This window comes from Schistocerca piceifrons, chromosome 5 (assembly GCF_021461385.2).
Source record: "Schistocerca piceifrons isolate TAMUIC-IGC-003096 chromosome 5, iqSchPice1.1, whole genome shotgun sequence".
In the NCBI taxonomy this organism is placed as follows: Eukaryota; Metazoa; Arthropoda; class Insecta; order Orthoptera; family Acrididae; genus Schistocerca; species Schistocerca piceifrons.
In genome coordinates, this window is record NC_060142.1 from 626775257 (window position 1) to 626802255 (window position 26999).

At 41.2% G+C, this 26999-nt stretch overlaps 1 protein-coding gene across 2 annotated transcripts in view; it reads right to left on the minus strand.

Moving 5' to 3' along the window:
• Nucleotides 1–26999, minus strand: part of LOC124798074 (proline-rich protein PRCC) — an 85681-nt gene that overhangs the window by 40029 nt on the left and 18653 nt on the right. For both annotated transcript variants that reach the window (XM_047261314.1, XM_047261313.1), the window contains exons 3-4: nucleotides 24423–24476; nucleotides 21087–21659 (exon numbers count right to left, since the gene is read on the minus strand). In XM_047261314.1, the coding sequence (XP_047117270.1) occupies nucleotides 21087–21659; nucleotides 24423–24476 (627 nt within the window). The remainder of the gene's footprint in view (nucleotides 1–21086; nucleotides 21660–24422; nucleotides 24477–26999) is intronic.

Sequence of the window (26999 nt, forward strand, 5' to 3'; positions counted from 1 at the left end):
AGACAGAAAAGTGGTCACAGTAAAAATACTGAAAATGGATGTATTTATTTGTAATTATTTCAACTGCCACCTGGTATCTCTCCAGTTATCAGCTAAAAGAAACGTATCAGCTGACTGGCATATTTTTCTAAGTCCTTACGTATGATTACACGAGCGAGTGGGTGTGCCTTCCAATATCTGTTGTTTCTAGTTTAATATTCATTCTTCAACCACGGTACATCTATTCAACCATTACGCTAAAAAGAATAGATTGGTAGTTCCTTGGCAGCATGTCAGCTTACTGCACTGGTAGCTGTAGTATGTGTTAGATCAAATTTCATTGCAGCCTTCATTTTTTATGGTGGCACAAATGTTTTTAGGTTTATTTACTTTTTTTACTAATTTTTTTTGGTCTGAACATAATGTTCCTTGGAAGGTAATATTGATCTGACCGCCCATAACAATAAAAATAATTATTCTTGGAGGATGATATTCATCTGACTTCCCAAGAAAATATAAATAATCTTCCCTACAGGGTGTTATTCATTTGATCTCCCATAAAAATACAAATAATATAGCAGCAGGTAGATTTGTATTTTGAAATTAATATTGTTGACCTAATAAATATTTAAGCCTTCTAGAGAAAAATGAAATAAAATAAAATTAAGAGTAGGCTACATATAGCTTCAGTATTTTGTCCACATGCCATTGGCATCAAGAACAGCTTGGATCCTTCGAGCCATAGAATTTACAAGTCTATGGAAAAAGTCCTCATCCATGGCAATTCTCTCCCATGAAGAGTGAACCAAATCCCACACGGCATTCTAGTTCCAGAAGGAGGGTCTGGCCAAATATCCCTATGAATCTTTTTAAATTGAGCCAATATGTGCTCCATGGGATTGAGATCAAGTGACTTTTGGAGGCTACAGAAGGCACTGAATAATATTCTCCCTACACTAAAACCAGCTCTGAATCTTATTGCTAGTGTGTGATGGATGATTATCATGTTGGTAAGTGAGATGTCCTTCGCGGTATCAAAGTTGAGCTCCAGGGATGATTAGACTTTCAACAAAATGTTAGTAACATGCTGACTTGAACTTGTCTTGAATACCTTCTAAAGTCCCTGCACCCGTGTATGACATCCAGCCCCAACATTTCACACTTATGCGTCCGTTCTAGCTCCTGTGCCCAAGAAGCTCGCAACATATCGTTGCTCATCTGTGCTGTAAACAAGAGCATGACCTCTGCTCATGAACACAATAATGCAATCCTTGGAAAAAATGACTTTCCTCTAGTCAGCATGCTCCCAGGAACTTACCACTGCTAGTGTATCCACGGTTTATTTGTCAGGCAATGGTTCTTTGATGAGCGTATGATGGGAACTGATTCCTTGGTCCTTTAATCTTCTGAGAGCAGTTCTCGACGAGTCCAGAAAATGTGAAGCTCTCCTTAGTTCCCAGATGAGTGACAATGGAGCCCTGACCAATTCTTCATCTTTTCTCTGTTTAGAGACTCATGGTCTTCCAGGTACTGGACATATTGCTTCCTCACCATTATCTCTAAATTATCTAATCCATCTCCTTGCTGTGGAAGCATCAACACCGTAACTATGTTGTCCCTCAGATGCACTAACACCGCTTTCAAAAAGGACAATTATTTGCTCACGAATATTCACATCAGCCATTTTGAAGCATATGTATGCCAGTCAGCTGATATCTTAGCTGAAAACTATATACAAACCAGGTGGCAAACGAAGGAATTACAAATAAATACATCCATTTTCAATAGTTTTATTATGACAAGTCGTCTGTTTAAAGATTAGACTATTATAAAATGGAATGTTTCGAAAGGATGTGGAGCCTAGAAAAGCCTACAACTGCACAATTTGTAGTGAATTAAGGATTAAAATATTACCTGCAAAGGTCTAAAAAAATGACCACCAGCATGGAGTTCTTATATTTCAACTGCTTCTATGTGCTCAAATAATGGTTCTGAAGGAAAATGATACAATGAGTTAAATTGCAATGAATCTCGACACTGCTTCTATCTGACGATGTAAACACCAAGCTAAAGCTTCACAGACCGCTAGAATTGTGAACACTGGCACTTCTCAACTTGGGCATGTGCAATGCTCTGTTCTTTGACTGTAAATTATTTGGGATGGGCAATCTTTTTGCCTCTCATTGTACACTGAAGTCCTCTCTGAGGGGAAGGAGTTGTCTGATGATGAGACAGAAGAAGAAACAGGAGTTAGCAGAGAAGAGATATGGGAGCCACATCAGAATTTAAAAGCTCTTTGGATAAAACGAAATCAAATAAGGCTGAAGGGATAGACAACATTTCATTGGAATTTCTAAAATCACTGGGAGAAACGGCAACAAAACGTTTATTCATGTTAGCGTGCAGAATGAATGAGATTGGCGATATACCATAAGACTTTTGGAAAAACAATATCCACACAATTCCAAAAATATCAAGAGCCGACAAGTATTGGAATTACCACACAATCAGTTTCACAGCTCATGCATCCAAGATCCTAACAAGAATAATACCCAGAAGAATGGAAAAGAAAACTGAGGATCTGTTAGATGGTGATCAGTTTGGCTTTATGAAAGATAAAGTCACCAGACAGACAGTTCTTACATTTTGGGTGATAATGGAAGGAAGACTAAAGAAAAATCAAGAAACGTTCACAAGATTTGTTGACCTGAAAAATGTATCTGACAATGTCAAATCACACAAGATTTTCAAAATTCTGAAAAAATAGGGGTATGCTATAGGGAGAGACAGATAATATACAATATTTACAAGAACCAAGACAGAACAATAAGGCTGGAAGACCAAGAAACAACAGATTGGGTTAAAAAGTGTGTAAGACAGGAACATAGTCTTTCGCCCCTACTACTCAATCTATACATAGAAGAAGCAGCGACGAAAATAAAAAAAGCTTCAACATGGAATTAAAATTCAGGGTGAAAGATTATCAATGTTAAGATTCACTGATAACATTGCTATCCTCAGTGATGGTGAAGAAAAATTACAGGATCTATTGAACAGAATGGACAGTCTAATGAATACAGAATATGGACCGAGAGTAAATGAGAAACAGCAGAAATGAGAATAGCAAACAGCTTAACATCAGAATTAGGTGTCATGAAGTTAAGGAATTCTGCTACCCAGGCAGCAAAATAACCCATGATGGACGAAGCAAGGAGAACAGAAGAAGCAGACTAGCACTGGCAGAAAGGGCACTCCTGAACAAAAGAAGTAAAATAGTAGCATACATTGATCTTAATTTGAGGAAGAAATTTCTGAGAATGAACGTCTGGAGAAAAGCACTGTTTGGTAGTGAAACATGGACTTTGGGAAAACTGGTATAGAAGAGAATCAAAGCATCTGAAATGGTACAGAAGAATACCGAAAATTATGTGGACTGATAAAAGTAAGAAATGAGGGGTGGAAAGGAATATATGGAAAACACAGAAAAGAAGAAGGGAGAGAATGATAGGATATCTGTTACGATATGAGAGAGTAACTTGCATGAGACTAGAGGGAGCTGTAGAGGTTAAAAACTGTAGGGGAAGACAGGAGATTGGAATTCATCCACCAAATAATTGAGGACGTGTGTTGCAATTGTTACTCTGAGATGAAAAGATTGGCACAGGGGCATAATTTCTGGCAGGCTGTATCAAATTAATCAGAAGAAACGTCTCGACCTGTCTCTCTACCTCCTCTCCCCCTTCCCCTGCCAGCAGTTCTGCGAACCGACATCCCGCCTGAACGTGAGGAGGATGTCAGCATCCTCATCGATGACAGCCACATCTTCATCCTGCTGCAAGACAACTCACCCCACACGACCGGGGACCTGGTTTGTCAGTCGATTGCTTACTTCCATCCGCTCCCGCGCAGTGTTGACCACACACTCCTCCGAGCTAGGGTAGCCTCCCTAGGAAGGGTTACTGTTCGAATGCTGCCAGCCGATCACGCGGGTGGATACAGTCCCTCCGCACACTGTTCCATCCTCACTCATGGGCCGACGCGCCATCTGCCCTTACCACCAACAGGAGTTCCACATTGACTTCCCAGCATGGCCCCTGTCACAACTATCAATGCCGTCTCCATCACTGCCAGACACCCCCCTCCCCCTTCCACTGCACTCAAACCATGCTCCACACTGCAGGGGAGGGGGGAAGGTGGGGTGGAGTCGCTAAGTATGAATGATATATCTCTGCCATAGCATGTTCCTTGACACTGTTAACCTAACAGCCCACGCCATCTTGATTGTTGAGTTGGCTGTACGGCTTTTTGTAATCTGGACATCTGTAATGAAATATACTGAGTGTTACAGAAATGTGTGTCTTTCCTTGGGCTACAACCCAACTGAAAGCCCACAAATAATTTTATGCTAGTCAAACTGAGAGCAGATTTGAGGTTCAAATAGAAATGCAACAAACATCTGAGCTGTGGCCTGCTGCCATCAGTCAGTCTGTTGCCTCAGAGCAAATTCTTGAGCACAAAGTTCTGGGTTGGACAGGCAGCCATGAACTCTTACATGGACGCGTTTCTGCAAGGTTTCCTATTGCTGGTACACCAGAAAGTAAATAAATTATAATATGGCTTCCATCAGGCAGATATATTTAGTATATAGCTAAATTATAGTTTAAAAAAATTATGAAGGAATGGTGACAAACAAGCAAGGGAAGGTGAAGTGCTGCTTGTGGGAGTGTGCAGGGATGCTGTGCGAATAGCTTACCTACCACTTCCCACATACCTGCCATCTGCCCAGAGAGGAGCATTCCCTTCACGACTCAATACCAGCCAAGACAGGAGCAATTGAATCACATTCTCCGACATGGTTTTGATTCATGAAATTACAATGAAATCCAGACCTTTAGCTGCTTACAAGCGCTGATAAATATCAACGGGGACAGTTGAAAATTTGTGCCCTGACCGGGATTCGAACCCGAAATCTCCTGCTTACATGGCAGACAATCTATCCGTCTGAGCCACCAAGGACACAGAGCATAGTACGACTGCAGGGACTTATCTCTGGCATGCTCCCCGTAAGACCCACATTCTGAACTTACTGTCCACACAGTACATTTGTAGTGCCCCTGCCCCTTCATATGGTTTTGATTCCTCTCGTTGGGTTCCGAAATGAGGAATATTGTACTCGCTAGTCTTCCCACCCCTCCCACAGTAGTATTCCACCGGTCGGCTACTCCAGGCCAGTCTGAGGCATGTCCTATCTCATCCAAGCAGTTGTGTTGTAACAAACCCAGTGGATCCCTTCCAGATGTTATGTTTTTTTTCTCCCCAAAATTATCATTAAGTTTTTCTCAAATTTCGTACATCATACATGGATGATGGCACAAAAATTGGCAAATAGCAAAACAGTCATAGGGAACAGTTTATATTTATGATTGGGGAAGTATCTCTACAGCTAATGACAAAAATGTGTCAGAAACATTTGCACTCATGTAGTTTTAGAGTAATCAGCTCCTTTAACAAAAAACATTCTTACTGAAATAGAATCTCATATTCAAGCAAACTAGCCAGTATAATTCAATGAAATTATTGTTGTATCTGAAAGTCATTTTTAAAACAAATCTCCTACCATTTATTTGCTCAAAACATAAATATTTAACTTAATTTATGATAATTCAGCAAAACCAACAGCTAAAGTCAGTTTTAATTTTTGTAAATCTGTATGTGAAACCTGTTGGACGCCATTTCAGTCAGCAGTGAGTTTGAACAGAGCAACATCCATAGGGGACAATGTACCACAGGCGACGTAGTACTAAATACAAGTCGGAAAATGTGCAATTTATTTAAATTTCCTGTCTGGGAGTTTATTCAATAATTCAGTGGCTGTTTTAAATGGTTAATTTGGACTGTAAATGTGTTATTAGTTTTATGAACCATATCAAATTTCAGTAATGCTCACTGTGACTATACGGTCAAACTGTGAACTGTGTTGTTTCCAATTTAGTTATTTACTGTGCACATTGTTTTCATATTGAAATGACTATTAGATTTCAAGGACAGTGATTTGAGAACTTTGTATGGAGACTGTATTAATGATTCACTTACCATATATTAATAATTGTGTTTAGGTAGATGTGTGTTAAGTTACTGCCTTCAAACAATATTGCAGGATATCAGTACAGTATGTGGCTAGCTGTTTATCTGTGCATAGATAGATGAGATTAAAACTGGCCATAAACAGTAGTCCATTCAGCATCCAAGAACAATTAATGTGTGTGAACTATGAATATGATGTAGGATGCATAATTGACAATAGCCTACTTTCAACAACCATTTTTCAGCCAGATTCAACAGAGGTGCAGCTATGAAGGGCATATTTGTACACGTAAGGGGTATGCAACAATGTGATCTACAAACTAAGCTGCAACAAATGTGCTGCTTTCTACATGGGCACAACAATCAACAAGCTCTCTGTCCACACAAATGAACCCACACCCCCTTCCCCCCAAACTGCGGCCAACAGACAGCTGGACCATCTGGTTGCTGAATATGCTGCCCACACAACATGCTTCATTTCGATGATTGCTTCACAGCCTGTGCCATCTGGAGCATTTCTACCAACAGTAGCTTTTATGAATTGTGCAGGTGGGAACTCTCCCTGCAATACATCCTACATTCTCTTTACCCCCACTGGCCTCAACATACGCTAGTTCTTGTCTTTCAGCCACCCATCCCCTTCCCTGCTCCCACTCCAGCAACACACAACCATATATTCCACCAACACACCCAATAATTGTTTTCCCTTCCACTATTTCTCTCCAATTAGGTTGGAGTAGCATCTGTGACTAGTAACTAAAACGTACTGGGTCCTGGGTTTGAATCTTGCCACTCTTAAATTCTGAATAAAAATCATCATCAATGATGGCCAAAAACTTCATGCATTAGCAGTCGCCCTCATTCTGCCAACAGCTTTGTCAAAGAGGGTGGAGGAGTGGACAGAGTTTCAGGACCCTGTCTTGCCATCGGGGTGGGAAACTCCCCCTAAAAGATGGAAGAATCAGTGATGTTCAAATACATGAGGATGCAGCGGAAAATGGAAACCACTGCATTAAAGACGCATAATGTGTATCCACAGAATATGTGGCCTGTAATTGAAAAGTGTCACGATGATCTCTCCACTGCCAAGTATGATGTAACGCATCTTATACAGGTATGTGTGATATGTCACAGTTGTGTTGGATCTGTCACTCTCTCAAGGAATATTACCTTTAGTAAATCTTACAAATACACAGTTGCCTTTTTCGAGTATTCTCGTGGCCTGGCTAATCCGTCCCACAGTTGTGACCAAACCTCTTACGGCAGGGTACCATATTTACTCGAATCTAAGCCGCACTATTTTTCCGGTTTTTGTAATCCAAAAAACCGCCTGCGGCTTAGAATTGAGTACCAAGTAAGCGGAAGTTCTGAAAAATGTTGGTAGGTGCCGCCACAACTAACTTCTGCCGTCGAATGTATGTAGCGCTACACAGACATGCTTTGCAGGCACAAAGATAAATACCGGTGCCAAAACCTCCGCGTCAGTAAATAAATTAAAAAAATGATGGAAGACAAGGTTTTTTCTCCGCCCCGAGTTTCGATCACTGCATTTTCATACATTATCTAACGAAGTAAATACAAAGTCAATATTGTTAATCTTCGTATATAGCAGCATTTCAATGTACTACGAAAATCCGACTGGAAAGACTGTTGGGATGTTGTCAATATGGCCAACTCTACGTTCTGAATTTTTTCCTACCTGTGAGAAAAGATGGTTGCTAATAGGAACTCTTATGAATTGTGAATCACATGCAGTATTCTCATAAGAATAATATGAATATAAACATTTTGCCATGTATTCTTTCGTGTTTGCTGCTACCTCATTTACATCCCGTCTGCCTAATAAATCAAATAAGGCTGAAGGGATAGACAACATTTCATTGGAATTTCTAAAATCACTGGGAGAAACGGCAACAAAACGTTTATTCATGTTAGCGTGCAGAATGAATGAGATTGGCGATATACCATAAGACTTTTGGAAAAACAATATCCACACAATTCCAAAAATATCAAGAGCCGACAAGTATTGGAATTACCACACAATCAGTTTCACAGCTCATGCATCCAAGATCCTAACAAGAATAATACCCAGAAGAATGGAAAAGAAAACTGAGGATCTGTTAGATGGTGATCAGTTTGGCTTTATGAAAGATAAAGTCACCAGACAGACAGTTCTTACATTTTGGGTGATAATGGAAGGAAGACTAAAGAAAAATCAAGAAACGTTCACAAGATTTGTTGACCTGAAAAATGTATCTGACAATGTCAAATCACACAAGATTTTCAAAATTCTGAAAAAATAGGGGTATGCTATAGGGAGAGACAGATAATATACAATATTTACAAGAACCAAGACAGAACAATAAGGCTGGAAGACCAAGAAACAACAGATTGGGTTAAAAAGTGTGTAAGACAGGAACATAGTCTTTCGCCCCTACTACTCAATCTATACATAGAAGAAGCAGCGACGAAAATAAAAAAAGCTTCAACATGGAATTAAAATTCAGGGTGAAAGATTATCAATGTTAAGATTCACTGATAACATTGCTATCCTCAGTGATGGTGAAGAAAAATTACAGGATCTATTGAACAGAATGGACAGTCTAATGAATACAGAATATGGACCGAGAGTAAATGAGAAACAGCAGAAATGAGAATAGCAAACAGCTTAACATCAGAATTAGGTGTCATGAAGTTAAGGAATTCTGCTACCCAGGCAGCAAAATAACCCATGATGGACGAAGCAAGGAGAACAGAAGAAGCAGACTAGCACTGGCAGAAAGGGCACTCCTGAACAAAAGAAGTAAAATAGTAGCATACATTGATCTTAATTTGAGGAAGAAATTTCTGAGAATGAACGTCTGGAGAAAAGCACTGTTTGGTAGTGAAACATGGACTTTGGGAAAACTGGTATAGAAGAGAATCAAAGCATCTGAAATGGTACAGAAGAATACCGAAAATTATGTGGACTGATAAAAGTAAGAAATGAGGGGTGGAAAGGAATATATGGAAAACACAGAAAAGAAGAAGGGAGAGAATGATAGGATATCTGTTACGATATGAGAGAGTAACTTGCATGAGACTAGAGGGAGCTGTAGAGGTTAAAAACTGTAGGGGAAGACAGGAGATTGGAATTCATCCACCAAATAATTGAGGACGTGTGTTGCAATTGTTACTCTGAGATGAAAAGATTGGCACAGGGGCATAATTTCTGGCAGGCTGTATCAAATTAATCAGAAGAAACGTCTCCCCCCCCCCCCCCCCCCCCCCCGCAAAAAAAAAAAATCTGTTCATTGCACCAAGCAGCCCTACCCTGCCCCCACCACATCTCTGCATGCTTCCACAAGCAGCCCTCCACCTATCCCCACCCCTACCCTGCTATCCCTCCCCCTCTCCACCACAGCCTCCTCCTTACCCACACCAGATTATTTTTCCCCACGAGGCACTGCTGCAGTCTGGAGACAGGCCTCAGTGGCCAGAGACAAGGGTCATGAGTGTGTCAGTTGTGGTAGTATGAATTTGTGCATTTTGTAATTCAGAAGAAGGTCTTTTGGCTGAAAGCTTAAATGTATTTCAGTCTTTTCGTTGTGCCTGTCTGTGACTCCACATCTCCTCTATATGGTGAGTAACACTTTTCAAAATATTGTTGTTATTCCATTCTGGAGTTTCCATTGTTAAAGCATGTATACAAGTAGTTTTGTTTTAAGAATAACTGAATGGGATCAAAGTAGCCCTGAAAGATATTATTTGATGTAGATTCTTTTGTATTTTATTAGTTTTTTGAGATACTCCTTGGGCAGCGTGTGGCTGATGGAGTTCGTCACCAGAAATACCTATGTCACAGCAGGTGCTGCATAGGGCTACTAACACAGTACAGAGAGCCAAAGATGACCTCAGATTAACCTACTCCTATGAAAAAACCATGGAGGGCCTAGTACACAATGTGAAAGGCATAAACCAAGAAATTTTTATGTAAAAACAGCTTCAGCCTGTGAGTGCAGTCACTGCTCAAGTCAACCTTTTGTAACCATATTAATTATAAAAGGATACAGTAATTTGAAAATAATGGAAATTATTTTGAATTAAATAATAATAAAGGACAATTAATTTACTAAAATTACAGGAGAACAATATCCAGAATCGATGAAACCTTTCAACGTGCGATGAATCACAGTCACAGGCTACATTAATGAATGGTAGTAGAGTTGTCTTAGTCGCCAATATAATTTTTATTTGTCATCTCATTATGCATTTCAAAATAATGCCATCTTCAGCTCTGTCAATATCAATACAAATAATCCTGTCACCTCCTGCTCTATTCTGAATTCCATTGCATATGGGCACTGATTGGGGTACTTTGTTTTGATATCAACATATCTGATGGTGGTGGTGTCCCAAAATGTGTAATGAGATGACAAATAAAAATTATATTGGAGGTTAAGACAAACCTATAACCATTCAGTGCTAAAGATGGTCATACATCTGAGAGACTGCTTGTCCAAAGTGATAAATGTTAATTATCAAAATTGGAAGGAAAAGCTAGTTTGTTATTTACCATAAAGATGACATGTTAATTTGCAGACCAGCACAACTAAAAGACACTTAAACATTAGCTTTTGGCCATAGCCTTTATCAGAAACAGAAACACACGCACAACCGCCATCTCCAGCAGTTCAGACCAGACTGCAACTGTCACAAAGAATCAAAGCAGCAGTCTAGAGGGTGCAGGGCAATGGGAAGTGACAGCTGTGTATGGGTAGGGAAAGAGAGGACTTCAGTCTAGTGGAGTGTTCAGGGACTAGACTGCCAACAGGCACAGCATTGATTGACTGTGGGCGGGAGTTTGGAAGGTGGGGGGGACAAGGAGCAAAAAAGGAGAGGAGTGGGGAAAGATGGGTGGGTACTTTGGGAGAGACCAGCACACGAAGAGGGTAAGAGATGAGAACAGGGACAGCTGTGTATGGGTAGGGAGAGAGAGGACTGCAGGACACTAGAGAGGGTGGAAACTGTTTGGTGGAGGTTATGGTTACAGCATGTTTCTGTAGATTGAGACCAGGATAATTTCGGAAGTGGAGAATGTGCTGTATGGATAACACTCATCTGCACAGTTCAGAAAAACAGGTGGTGGATGGGAGGATCCCAGTGGTTTGGGTAGTGAAGGAGGCATTAAAATCAAGCACGTTATGTTCAGGTGCATGTTGGGCCACAGGATGGTCTACTTTGCTCTTAGCCACAGTTTCGCAGTGGCTGCTCATCTTGGTGGACAACTGGTTGGTAGACACAACAACATAAAAAGCTGTGTCAGGACTGCAGCAGAGCTGGCATATGACACGGCTGCTGATGGTGTAGGCCTCTGATGGTGTAGGATAAACTTGTGACAGGACTCGAATAGGAAGTGCTGGGTTGGTGGATTGGGCACGTCTTGTACCTGAGTCTCACACATGGATATGATCCGTGTGGCAAGGGGATGAGATTTGGAATGGCATACGAATTGACTAGGATATTGTGGAGGTTGGACTGGCAACGGGACACTACGTTAGGAGGGGTAGGAAAGATCTTCAGTAGGATGTCCCCTATTTCGGGGCATCATGAAAGATTATCAAAGCCCTGGTGAAGGATGTGGTTCATTTGTTCCAAGGTGGTATTGGGTGACAAAGGGGGCCACTTCTTTATGGCTGTTTCTTGGAGTGGTGGGAGGATTAGGGGTTTGAGTGGAAATGGTACGAGAGATCTCTTTGCAGACTAGGTCTTGGGGAAGCGCATGTCTGTGAAGGCCTTGGTGAGACCGGAAGCACACTGCAGAGACTCCTTACCCAGGTGGCCAGGCTGTGTGGGAGGGACATTTTGGTGTGGAAGGGATGACAGCTGTCGAAATGCAGGTACTGTTGGTGCTTGGCGGGCTTAATGTGGACAAAGATGTGGATGGAGCCACCAGAGATAAGGAGGTCAGCATCCAGATAGGTGGCATACTGAGTTGAGAGGGACCTTGTGAATTGGATGGGAGAGAAGGTGCTGAGGGTGGGAAGCAGTGAAGATAGGGTGTCTTGGCACTTCATCCAGTACATGAATTTGTCATCAAGGAACCTGAACCATACTATGGGTTTGGCATTTTGGGAGGCCAGGAAGGTCTCCTCTAGATGGCCCAAACACAGGTTGGCATAAGACAACACCATACAGGTGCCCATGATAGAGCTGCAAATTTGTTTGTATACCTTTTCTTCAAAGGAAAAGTAGTCATGAGTTAGGATAAAGTTATTGAGATATATGAGGAATGAGGTAGTGGATTTGGAGCCTGAAGAACATTGGGAAAGGTAGTGTTCGATAGCTGTAAGTACATGGGTGTGAGGGATAATGGTGTATAGGGAGATGGTGTCAACGGTGATGAGTAGGGATCTAGAAGATATTGCTATCTTTGGCATGGGAGGCTAGATCACAGGTAAATGGTTGGAGGTGTTGGTCAGTGAAGGCTGATTTACTTCAGTGGTGGCACAATAGCCTGCCTCAATGGGGTGTCCAGGATTGCCGGGTTTGTGAATTTTGGGGAGCATGTACAAGGTGTGTGTGCAGGGTGTCATATAGATGAGGAGGGAAATGGATTCTGGGGAGAGGGTCTGGGAAGTGCCTAAGGCTTTGAGCTGGGTTTGCAGTTTATGCTGGACTTCAAGGATGCGATCTCTCTGGCAGAGTTTATAGGTGGAGGTATCAGATTACTGGCAGAGGCCTTCCACCATATGGTCACTGTGATTCTTAATGACAGTGGTGGAACTTTTTCTGCAGGCAGGATGATTAGGTCAGGATTTGTTTTGAGGTTATGTATGGATTCTGCTTAAAGGATGGTGTTCTTAGGAATGGACCTTTGGAAGGATGCTTAGGCCAAACTGGAGATAAGGGGTTCTTGAAAGACAACCATGTGGTGGATAGGAGCATAATGGGGTAGGATCACATTTGGATTGTTTCATGAACTGGGAGGAGGCAGTTCAATTTTGGGATCAGGTTGCCTTCCATTGGAGGGACTGATGGCAAAAATGTGTTTTCACTGCTGGGACTGGGAGAAGGAGGGGAGGTCTTTAAGTCAGCATGTTTAAATTTGGGTGTAGGGCTAAAGAGCATTAAACCCCAGCAGTATCTGCATTTCAACAACTGTTTTCCCTTCAACAGCAAAAAATCCCTCCCATACAGCCGGGCCATCCGTGAATGGCATATCCTCAGTGACAAGAACTCCCTTTTCCAGTACGCTAAAGATCTCACGAAAGCCTTCACAGATAGTTACTACAGCAAACAGATTTCCTGTGCCATTTTCCCTCACACCCCCCATCCTCCAACCACCCCCAAGAACCAGCCACAAAGGAGTGCTCCCTGCATTACTCAACTTCACCCAGGACTGGAACAACTGAACTACATCCTTCACCAGGGTTACCATGCCGCGAAATGAGGAAAATCCTACCGAAGATCTGTCTCACCCCTCCTAAACTAGCGTCCCATCGCCCACCCAACCACAGCAACATCCTAGTCTATTTTTAAGTTGTTCCCAACTCAACCCTTGGCCACAAGGATCGTACCCCTGTGGAAGAACTAGGTGCAAGGCCTGCCCAGTCCACCCACTGTACTTCCTGTTGCGGTCCTGTCACAGACTTATCCTATCCCATCAAAGGCTGGACCACAGCCACATCACACAAAGACTGTTAAAAAAATTCTGGAATTTTCTCCACAAAATTCTTCTAAGCTTACTTTTAACTTATTGTGCATGGTCTGCTTCAAAATACTCTCCTCCACAATTGATACACTACTCCAAATGCCGTTTCACTTCTGAAAGCAGTCTTGGTATGCCTTTGCTGGATCGCTCATAGCGCCATCTGCAAATTTTCTTTTATCTCATCTATCGTTGCAAATCTTGATTATAACAGCTGCTTCACCAACCGAGCCATTGGCTTCCTCCCCTCCACCACCAGCTTTTCTGAACTGAGCAGATGGAAGTTATAACACATTCTCTGCTCTCAAAATGATCGTGGGCTCACCTATGGTAACATACTCTCATCACATCCTCCACTCAACAGTTTCCATCTACTGTCCTATCAGCACTTCCCTATTCTCGACTCCCTCCCCCTGTGTGTGCTGCCCTCTGCCAACCCACCTGTCCATCTTTCCTCGCTCGCAGCCTGTTTCACTCCTCATCCCCCACCCCCCCCCCCCGGTCCCCTCCCCACCTCACATACCCCACAGCCTCCTGACATTGGGGCTGTTGGCAGTCTAGTCCCTGCACACGGTGCCATACAGCTCTCTTCTCACCCCCTACCAGTACACAGCTATCCCTTCACCTTCCCCACACACCATCTGCTGCTTCCATTCTTACATGACAGCTGCATTATGGGCTGAGCTGCTGGAGATGGCAATCATGTGTGAGTGAGGTGTGCTTGCTTGTGTGAATGTGTGTGTGTGTGTGTTTCTTTTTCTGACAAAGGCTTTGGCCAAACGCTATATGTGTAAGTGTCTTTTCATTGTGCTTGTCTGTAACTTAACGTGTCATCTTTACAGTAAGTAGCAATCTATCTTTCCCTTACATTGTTGATACTCTAACCTGGAGTTTCCATTATCTGATTTTGTCAAACGGCTTTTCTTCCATCCCACAACCTCGAATGTTTTCCTTTGTTCCTACTCTCTATAGCACTATTCTTCTCAGTGTCCACACTTTCTGTTCTGCCCTGTGCATATGCACTGCCTTCCAAACTGCATACGTTTCTGAGCCACACTGTATCAATGATCGTCCGCACACAATACGTGGCTACGTGACCACGTAGATGGTTGATGCAGCATCTGATGCCCCAAATTCTTCCCACTGATATTTATTCCTATTGGTCCCACATCCTCCTTCATCTTCACATACTTACACGTTTTATTTTCCACACCTACCTGTGCCACACGAACTTATAATCCTCAATCTAAGAAATCTTTCTACCACCTCTTTTCCGTTACTCCAACACATATATACTCCCATACCTCACTTGCTTCTTTTCTCCCCCATTTCTGTACATTTCCAATTTGTTGTGTTTATTTTTATGTGGATTCACAAGGTTTCATGCATTGTTGCATATTTTTACATATTTTTGTTGATCTGATTTTTTAATGTGTCTATGTATTTCTTACCTATCTTTTCTCTTATGCACCTCCCCTTACAACCACCCAACACCTTATTTTCCCCATTTGTGCATCATCCTCATTTCCCCCACACTATCCTTCCCACAATGGACCCTTGCTCCATATTTCTGCACCATTTCAGAAAAGTACTCCTTTCCCTGTCTAAAACCCAGTCTCTTAATCTGTTTCTTAAATACTGTCCAAACCATGGAATCCACCCAACCTCCCAATGGCTTAATCATAAAAATTCCTTTACCTGCATCCCACCACTCCTTTCGTAATGACCTTCACCTTTCAAGATCACACCAGTCCTTGGTCATCACAAACCTGGTATTGCACAAACACATCTGCATGGCACAGGAATCCCAGAACCACCTCTGCTCCTTCTGTAGGATACTGCTACTGTGCAATCCCTGCTAAATAAATCATATCACTGAAACTGAATACCTCACTCTCTGGCAGGGGAGGAACAATCCAGACACCACCTCCAGAAGTTATCCAATCCTACTGCTGCCTCGCAGCACAGTTATCCAACCCCTACACTATCCACATTGCTACAGCTCATCAACCCTTCATAGCACCCAAACCCTGTCGAGTTGAATTTTTCAACTTCCCACAACCCCAAGACTCCCTATGAGCACTCCACTACATCCTGAACTGAAACAGTTCCATAACACTGTTAATATATTCACCAAAATCTTCAGCACCACAGAAGTTTCAGTCCTATCCAGAGGCCTCACTTTTAGCCCTAAACTCACATTTCACCATTTGGACTTGTCAGAGACCTACTCTCCTTATCCTGATCCCTGCAATGGAAATATTTATGTCATCAATCCCTCCAACCAAAGCCAACCTAATCCCAACATTGAAACTAGCTTCTCTCAGTTCATAACACCATCGATCATCTCCACCTCCTCCCCCCTTCCCCCCACCTAACCACTTGCACGACACCTTCCAGGAATTCCTTACCCCAACTTGGCCTCAGCATCATTCACAGGTGCATTCCTCAGAAAACCAACCATTCAGCAGAAGAAAGGACAGGCATACAGAACCTCAAAACAAATCCCGAGCTAATCATCCTACAATCGGACAGCGGTTCAACCACTGTTGTTATGAATCACACTGACTATTTGGCCAGTAATACGATTCCTCCACCTATAAACTCTGCCAGAGAGGTCCCGTCCCTGGAGTCCAACATTACATGCAATCCCTACTTAAAACCTTAGGTGCTTCCCAAACTTCTTCCCAGAATCCATTTCCCTCCTCATCCCTATGACATCGTGCACACCCACCTGCTACTTGCTCTCCAAAATTCACAAACCCAACAATCCTGGACATCCCATTGACGCTAGTTATTGTGCCCCCACTGAAGGAAATCAGCCTTCACTGACAAACTCTTCCAACCAATGCCCATAATCTAACCTCCCCCATCAAAGATACCAACTGCTTCTTTCATATACTCATCAACCGTCCGCACTTTTTCTTCTTGGATCCCAACTTGTCACTGTTGATGACATCTCTCTCTACACAAAAATCCTTCACGCCCATGGTCTTATCACTGTTGAACACTACCTTTCCCCACGTCCTTCAGACTCCCTTATTAGCCTCCCAAAATGCCAAACCATTAATATGACTCAGGTTTATTTATGATAGCTTTCATGATCTGGACTCAGGGCCAAGGCACCCTATCTTCATTCCCACACAAGCTCAAACCTTTTCCCCCAACCACTTCACCTGGTCCTCCTTAAACCTGTATGCCACCTTCCTGGATGCTGACCACCTCATCTCTAGTGGTTTCATCCACATCTTTGTCCACATTAAGCCCGCCAAGCACCAACAATTCCTGCATTTCGTCAGCTGTCATCTCCTTCACACCAAAATGTCCCTCCCATACAGCCTGGCCACCTGCAGAACTGATATCTGCAGTGACAAGAACTCCCTTGTTGATAGTCCAACCTGGAGTTTCCATTGTTTAAAAGGTTAAATTATTACTTTACAACTGCTACAAATATATGCTTTAAGAAAATCAGTTTTGGTTTGTATTGACTTGTTATGTTTAAAGAGGTTTACCTTTGATGTTTACAATGTGTAATAGTCATTAGATTCTGTCCAACACTTATAAGTTTAATTTAGGAAATGACCCAATAATTGCTGTTACGGCAGGAATTGCCATTACTGGGAGCAACACAAAATTTCATGTACGCCTGATGGCTTTTGTGACCACTGTCCCTGAAGATAAAAATCTTCTACGTTGTTAGGCTGTGCTATGTTCTTTTCAAAGTCCTCTCATAAGATTGACATTTTGACCACCCTGCTCGGATCTTCAGGTGTCCCTGTTTAGTTGAACACTGTCAAAGACCACTGTGCATTCGCTTATAAAAGGGACTATTCCTGCACTTGTTCTGAAGAAGCAAAGTTACTGGGTAAAATTTATCCGACTCTATTGGTGGGCCATTGTCATTAGGTACGTGGCAAAAATGGGCAGACAAAGAGAGGGGGAATGTTTACCGAAATATTATTGTCATGCCACAGAGGTGTCTTCCAGTCACGCTTTGTATTTCTCACACACTATGGCTGGGTATTTACTTCCTTGATGGCAGGAAGCATGAAACTGGAAGCCTATAGCCATCTCCTCTACTGAAATTTCTTCCATTCTCAAACATCTCCATCACTTCTCAGACTTTCCTTCTACAAAAGTTGCTTTCTTTGGGTAGCATTAATGTATTTTTGAGATCTATACATTGGTCACAGATTTCCACATGTTCCGTGACTGCAGATTTCACTCTCTCTCTCTCTTTTAATTCATATACATTTGTGTTCTTTAATCTGTTCTCTCACTGTCCTTCCAGTTTCACTTACTTTGTCACAGCCACACACCACTTTGTAGACTCCTGCAATGTGAAGGTAATCAGGTGTTTTGTGTCAGAAACAGTCCTTTATTTTGTTCTATTTGAAAAAAAGTTGTCTGTATTCCATTTTCTGAAGAATGTTACTCATGCAGTCAGTAGCACTACAAATGAACGGTAACTGTACAGAGTGAGAAGGTTGTTCCTTGTCCTTCTTAGGAGCACAATTAATACTATAAAATTTGAAAGTCCTCTCTATAGACAAACCATCTTAGCCATTGACCTTCACTGTCACTTTTTAAAAGTGCACCTCTGGTTCCAAGTTGTTACTGTCACTGATACAGAAGGCATGCAAAAACATAGTGCTGAGCACTGTTTGCTTCTGGGCTGCGTGGTGGTGCAAAGTAGCATCTGAATACCTTTTTAAAATTGTGGACTTGCTATACACTCTGTAATCTAGAGTATTGTCAAGTCTTTCATATGGCAACTTATATAGGTATGGAAGACTGATCTCACTCTCTGCCTCCAGGATGAAGTTTATTTCAGAATGAACATCAGTTAAGAAACTGTGGAATCTATGAAGCTCTTCTGAACAGTGCAGCTATATACCAAATGTGTCATCCACACAGCAGAGTCAACAGGAAGGCATTCGTAGTGCATCACTTAATGCAAGTTGTTCAAAATGCTTCATAAAAATGTTAGCTCCTACTGGCGACAAAGCTGAACCCATATCAATGCCATCAGATTGTTCATAAATCTCTCCTCTATATTTAAAATAGCTTGCAAATAAACATGATTTGATCATGTCACATATAACTGGGGCAATTTTCCAATTATATGTCTCAGTTTCCCCGATAAATGAATTGCTAAAAAGTAAGTCTGAAAGTTAATTTCATTCACTACAAGTCTCAGCAGGCATCCTTCTTTGTGTACCTTCGGTAGACCATATATTCTCGACATGACAACTCTTTGGGATGTCAGACTCTACCTAACAGAGCTATCCATTCTATAGTTTGGCATCAGTTTTTTCAATTCTTTTATGATTCAGTTCAATGGATCAGGACCAGCCAAAAATTTGTCCATCTTCTTGTGGTATTCCAAAAAAAAAAAAAATGGTTTAAATGGCTCTGAGCACTGGTCATCAGTCCCCTAGAACTTAGAACTACTTAAGCCTAACTAACCTAAGAACATCACACAACACCCAGTCATCACGAGGCAGAGAAAATCTCTGACCCCGCTGGGAATCGAACCCGGGAACCCGGGCGTGGGAAGCGAGAACGCTACCGCGCGACCACGAGCTGCGGACTGTGGTATTCCACAGCATTCATAAGTACTGCGGCATTTCCCTTAGCCACTCTAGCAACCACAATACTTTCATTTCTCTCAAGCTCTTAAAGAGATTTACTTTCCTGCGGCAATATGTTGCTCTTTGGCAGTCCAACTTTCCGCATAATTCTTGGTACCTCGTGTCTTATTTCTTCCACTACAACCTTCAGAAAGAAAATAAGGGTGCTTTGATGGCATGAAAAATTCTTATATGGGTATTCTCTTCTATGTAGCTGTGAAATTCAGACCTATACCCAGTACTGAGATAACTCCTTCATTGAGTTCCTCTGACGAGATAATTGCCAGTACTAATTTTGGATCTAGAATGGCATCTTTCTGTGCAGTTTGTCAATTTCTTAAACTTTTCTTTTTGCTTTGTTGTACTGAAATTTGATAAACTTGTAATATGACTGAACAATATTTTTTGCACTTTATCACAGTCTTGATGTGACTCATTGTTGTTGCTGTTGTTGTGGTCTTCAGTCTAGAGACTGGTTTGATGCAGCTGTCCATGCTACTCTATCCTGTGCAAGCTTCTTCATCTCCCAGTACCTACTGCAGCCTACATCCTTCTGAATCTGCTTAGTGTATTCATCTCTTTGTCTCCCTCTACGATTTTTACCCTCCACGCTGCCCTCCAATACTAAATTGGCGATCCCTCGATGTCTCAGAACATGTCCTACCAACCGATCCCTTCTTCTAGTCAAGTTGTGCCACAAGCTCCTCTTCTCCCCAATTCTATTCAATACCTCCTCATTAGTTATGTGATCTACCCATCTAATCTTAAGCATTCTTCTGTAGCACCACATCTCGAAAACTTCTATTCTCTTCTTGTCCAAACTATTTATCATTCACGTTTCACTTCCATACATGGCTACACTCCAACAAATACTTTCAGAAACGACTTCCTGACATTTAAATCTATACTCGATGTTAACAAATTTTTCTTCTTCAGAAACGCTTTCCTTGCCACTGCCAGTCTACATTTCATATCCTCTCTACTTTGACCATCATCAGTTATTATGCTCCCCAAATAGCAAAACTCCTTCACTACTTTAAGTGTCTCATTTCCTAATCTAATTCCCTCAGCATCACACGACTTAATTCGACTACATTCCAGTGACTCATTACGAATAGTAAAATTTTTTAAAAATGGTTGTAAGATATGTCAGCAGTCATAAAATAGTATTAAAAATATAATAAAACAGTGTAGACAACATAAAATATTTTATTTAAAAAAGAAACAGTTATCAGTTTGACCAATATCTGATCATCCTGAGACTGTTACATACTCCTTGCTGACTGCTGGAGCTGGTGGCATGGAGCCACCTGCTCTTGGCTGGTGTGAATAGCAAATCTTCTTTGCTCTTCGTATCAGTCAAGAGCAGTTAGTGCTCCATGCTACCAGCTCCGGCAGTCAGCACAGAGTACGTAACAGTCTGAGGAAAATCAGTTTTTAATTGAAATCCATCAACTTTTTTAAAGTAAAATACTTCACACAGTCCAGACTGTTTTTATTATACTTTTAATGAATAACAAAAACAATCGGGGGATAATCAAATTGTACAAGCAAACTCCAGTCTTAGACATAAAATAAATGAATCACTACCTTATTGAACACTACTTTATAATGGATGCTTGCAAAGCTGTTTGTTTGCTTAATATGAAGAATTAATTATTAAGTATTCAGATATTTAAAATAAAAAAAGAAAGGATTACCGCTTCTTCATCCAGTTGCAAATCTCCGTTATCAACAGGAATTTGATCTGAGCTGTCTGTTAGCTCTTGAGTCTCACTGTCTGCTGGAGGAGGAGGAGGAGGAGGAGGGGGTGGAGGAGGAGGGGGTGGTGGAGGCACTGTACCATACTGGAACCAGAAGTTCTGTTGATACTGGGCATCAAAAGCTAGGTGCTGCTCATTCTGTTGACCATATGAGGCTTCGTGGCCTATATCTGTACTTTCAGACTGTTCAGCAACTTCCCGAGACTGTAAAGAGGAAGTACCACCAACAGGAAAGCATATATCTGGTGCACAATTTTTTGGAGAATTTGTTTCTTCTGTTAAAGCAAAGAAATCCTTTGGCGTGTTTGTCTCTTCATCACCTGATTCATCTTCAGAATCAGCATAGCTAAAGAGGTCTGTTGACAATTTCTTCACTGTTTCTGGTGCTTTGACAGTACGTGGTACCACTGTAGTCTTCTTCTTCAATACATTCGGTACTAATGGACGATTTGCTTCTTTCACGGTCATGTTTTTGGGAGCAGGAAGAATTGAGAATAGCCCAGAACCCCTCTAAAAAGGAAAAAAAAGAAAAGTAATTATGGTGAGTACACAGTTCTTTTTTTGTTTGTATGTTTGTTAACTTTAAATCTTTGACAAATACATATGAAGAAGCAGTGGACATTTAAATTTTAGAGTTGAGCATACACATCTGTATCAAGGCGTTTGTGCGTGCGCCCCCCCCCCCCCCCCCTCCCCCATACATACACACAATAGAAGTAACTCCACAGTTTCATATTAAATTTTTCATTACTTAATAGGTATGACAACCACATATGCTCTGTTGAACAAAAATAGTAAGCACACATAAGTTAATTACCCAAGACATCTTTATTGACCAATTTCTACATTGTTTTTTTCTCCCAGCGGCTCTGATTCAAGAGGTCCTGAGTTTGGTTATCACTTCATTCATCTCTGCCAAGATGCATCATGGTTCAGAGCCTGTGTTGAACTGTTGGTTCCCACACATTGGGATGGGTAAGTCTGCTCAGACTCCTTGGGGAGGCAAGGGTATACCACCTACGAAAGGACCTTGTTCAGCAAATCAACGTGATGGTTAAGCAAACCTTTGAGTTGATGATAGCTATACTTAAACAACAATAAACATTTATATCTATGTTTCTCGCTGCACTGATTGTTTCTTTAGGAAAGAATAAGAAAGGCTTCAAAACCTGTGAACTATGGAAACTACCATCCATGCAGAAAGCTCCCTAAATCTATGGCCGATGAATTGTATATGTATGTTTTAATCACACTCAGCAAACTTATGAAAGTCTTAAGCAGTGCCATGGTCATCTACAGTTTGTGTTTGCAGTCAAATCGGCTGCACCACTTAACAGCCAATACCAGGTGCTTGTGAATCAGCTGCTGAACAATGTATTTTCTAGGATATTGGTTGCAATTATGACAATACTACATTTTGCAATACACTGTCTGTGTGTCGCACTTGTTGTTGCCCTAGTGTTCTGGGCCACTATGGTGGGCAGAGTTTTGTATTCACGAGGCTTAACCCCTCAGAACTATATTGTGTCTTTTCATTTGCTTTATGGCTATCTGAAAATTTCTTTGTTTCTTGGCTGTGGTATAGCTTCTTGGTTGACTTCATCTTTACAACAGAAAACATTCAATAATAAATTCCATGTACCTACGATGCATGATTAATAACTGTGATCAAAGGGCAATGATCGTCTTGATAGCTGATTTAGTGGTGTTGCCCAGTGTACCCTGTGCTAATTTAGACCAGCAATGAACCTCCTTCTGTTGATTCATGTTTCTTATTATACAACGAAGTGAATTTGTGAACTGTGTTAATTTTTTGAACCAAGACTGAAATTGATCTTCTGTCAGTGACATTTATACGATCATCCCCTAGTGATCTAATGAATTTGGTAATGTCCTTAGGGTTGTATATGGAAACAAATGTCTGTTGATGATGTGTTCAGTGTCTACTGAAGTACACCTTGTATATTTGTATTTGGTTGTTATTTATTGTAGTGAGGAGTAAATGGACCAAGCTTTTTATCCTTATTACAAAGTGCTGGCAATAAGAAAACTTGGGGCTCTACAATGAGCATCACATCAAGCAAATAATTACGTTAAATTGACTTTTAGAAGATCTGAATGTTTCAGGAATTCAAGAGGATTCTTCGAGAGCTAGAGTCATCGCAAAACTACCTTCAAAATGTGTGGCAATAGTTTCTTGGAGTGACTCTGCAGCTGTTTCTACTCAGTTTTCCTGGAAGACGATTTTTTTTTAAACAAAGAGTTCCCTCATAAAATTAGTTACAAAAAATATATAAATATGCAAATAGGTTGTCTCAGTTACCTTCTGGTCCCCACTGAGAGAGAGTGTTCTTCAAACAAAAGCAACAGAGCTGAAGCTCTTCACTGTGTAGGTACACGATAAGCTGAGTTTAGTTTACAGTCTACAAGAAGAGCCACAAACTTAGTATTAAGCAGCCTTCTTAAATTTCATTACTGTATGTAATTGTAAATTTATCTGGCTAGAGCCAAACTCAATAAACTATTTACAGAAGATGTAAATAAAGTATAAAGTGAAGCATAACAACATTTTTAGAAACCAACATAAGTAACAATAATATTATATTGAGCTTAAATAATAAAATAAATAATCTTCACTTAGAGAAACGCTTCTAACTTTGGGGCAGGTGACTGAAAGGAAGTTACACTACACTAGATGAGGTTCTAAAAAAGTGGTTACTCATGTCTATAGTCGACAAATTTGAGGTCACCATGCTGGTGTCATTTGCAAACATGGTTAATTTCAACATTTACATTCATTGTTCGCAGCTACAGGCAAGTACTTAGTGTAAATCAGAAACAAAAGAGGACTCAGACAAAATTCAGAGAGGCTCCATGATGGATATCTCGTCAATTTCAGGCATCAATTTTCAGTCCACTACCTATAAAATTGCTCAAACCTTCTTGCTGGTGATGTAGGATTTTAGAAGGTTTCCTGAGTCACTGATAGCATAATGCTGGGCTTTCTCAAACAGCCGATTGTTATCAATACAACTAAAAGCTAGAAAGATGACAAGATACACCTGTTCGCAAACAGTTCTTCTTTTGGCACTCTAAGATGTCATTCACAAATGCCTATTCAGATTAAACATTCTTCTGAAAGTCAAACTGCCTCTTATTAATAATTCTGAAGTAGTAAAGTTGTTTGACACCCATTGTATGCAATAATTTTGTGATTACTTTTGAAAACAATAGTTACACATTTTTTAATAGTTGCTTATAATAAATACCTACCGATGATGGTTTCAGTTTTTTCGTCACTGGTTCCTCATTTTCATCATCTTTAAACTGAAATAATAATAAAAAATGCATTAAGGTGTGTTTAAATAAAAATGTTTCTTTTTCACTTTGTAAAATTTAGTCTATTTAATTTATCTTGGCCCCCCTTATACATTTACTAGAAATAAATATGACAGATCCTCCTGTTCACAGAAGATGTAAATAAAGTATAAAGTGAAGTGTAGCAGCATTTTTAGAAACCTATATAAGTAATGATAATATTATATTAAGCTTAAGTAATAAAATAAATAGTCTTCACTTGATAGAGAAATGCTTCCATCTATGAGGCAGATGACCATTCAGCATTGGCACACGTGAATGGTCATAAATAAATTTATTTATTTATTTACTTATTTATGTGTTTTGACTCATCATCATCATCATCATCAGACATATACAGGGTGAGTCACCTAACATTACCGCTGGATATATTTTGTAAACCACATCAAATACTGACGAATCGATTCCACAGACCGAACGTGAGGAGAGGGGCTAGTGTAATTGGTTAATACAAACCATACAAAAATGCACGGAAGTATGTTTTTTAACACAAACCTACGTTTTTTTAAATGGAACCCCGTTAGTTTTGTTAGCACATCTGAACATATAAACAAATACGTAATCAGTGCCATTTGTTGCATTGTAAAATGTTAATTACATCCGGAGATATTGTAACCTAAAGTTGACGCTTGAGTACCACTCCTCCGTTGTTCGATCATGTGTATCGGAGAGCACTGAATTACGTAGGGATCCAAAGGGAACGGTGATGGACCTTAGGCACAGAAGAGACTGGAACAGCACATTACGTCCACATGCTAACACCTTTTTATTGGTCTTTTTTACTGACACACATGTACAGTACCGTGAGGGGTGAGGTACACGTACACACATGGTTTCTGTTTTCAATTACGGAGTGGCATAGTGTGTGTCCCGACATGTCAGGTCAATAGATCTTCAATGTGGTGGCCATCATTTGCTGCACACAATTGCAATCTCTGGCGTAATGAATGTCGTACACACCGCAGTACATCTGGTGTAATGTCGCCGCAGGCTGCCACAATACGTTGTTTCATATCCTCTGGGGTTGTAGGCACATCACGGTACACATTCTCCCTTAACGTACCCCACAGAAAGAAGTCCAGAGATGTAAGATCAGGAGAACGGGCTGACCAATTTATGCGTCCTCCACGTCCTATGAAATGCCTGTTGAACATCCTGTCAAGGGTCAGCCTAGTGTTAATTGCGGAATGTGCAGGTGCACCATCATGCTGATACCACATAAGTCGACGCGTTTCCAGTGGGACATTTTCGAGCAACGTTGGCAGATCATTCTGTAGAAACGTGATATATGTTGCAGCTGTTTGGGCCCCTGCAATGAAGTGAGAACCAATGAGGTGGTCGCCAATGATCCCGCACCATACATTTACAGTCCACGGTCGCTGTCGCTCTACCTGTCCACGGACCAGTAATGCATGTTCCGTAGATTCACTGCCCCGTGGTTTGTGAAACCCGCTTCATCGGTAAACAGGTAGAACTGCAACACATTCTCTGTTAATGCCCATTGATAGAATTGCACTCGATGATTAAAGTCATCACCATGTAATTGCTGATGTAGCGACACATGAAACGGGTGAAAGCGGTGATGATGCAGTATGCGCATAACACTACTTTGACTCAGTCCACCGGCTCTCGCAATGTCCCGTGTACTCATGTGTGGGTTCATGGCAACAGCAGCTAACACACCAACTGCACCCGCTTCTCCTGTGACGGGCCTGTTACGGACCCGTTTGCGTGCTACAACCATACCTGTTGCACACAGTTGGCGGTAGATGTTTTGCAATGTGCGGCACATTGGATGCTCTCTGTCCGGGTACCGTTCTGCATACACCCTGCAGGCTTCAGCTGCATTTCGTCGACACTCGCCATAGATGAGTATCATCTCCACCTTTTCAGCGTTCGAATACACCATGGTCACAGTTCCTACAACACTACACTATCACAGACGTCTGGTAACATGGTGTACTACAGTTCGTCTGCGTGCGGAGACAAATGCAGAATAACAATAGCAGCAAGCGCTACATGCGGACACTGCAACAGCTAGACCAAACCACAATAGTGCACTACAGCCACACTTGTAAACACGGTCGTCATCGTAAACATGTCCCTGCAGATGCTGCTCGCCGACCGTGGCCCGTGTTTGTTACAACATGAAACTGAACGTCGGAGGTTTCAAGCGTCAAGTTTAGGTTACAATATCTCCGGATGTAATTAACATTTTACAATGCAAAAAACGGCACTGATTACGTATTTGTTTATATGTTCAGATGTGCTAAAAAAACTAACGTGGTTCCATTTAAAAAAAAACGTAGGTTTGTGTTAAAAAACATACTTCCGTGCATTTTTGTATGGTTTGTATTAAACAATTACACTAGCCCGTCTCCTCACGTTCGGTCTGTGGAATCGGTTGTCAGTACTTGATGTGGTTTACGAAATATATCCAACAGTAACATTAGGTGACTCACCCTGTATGTA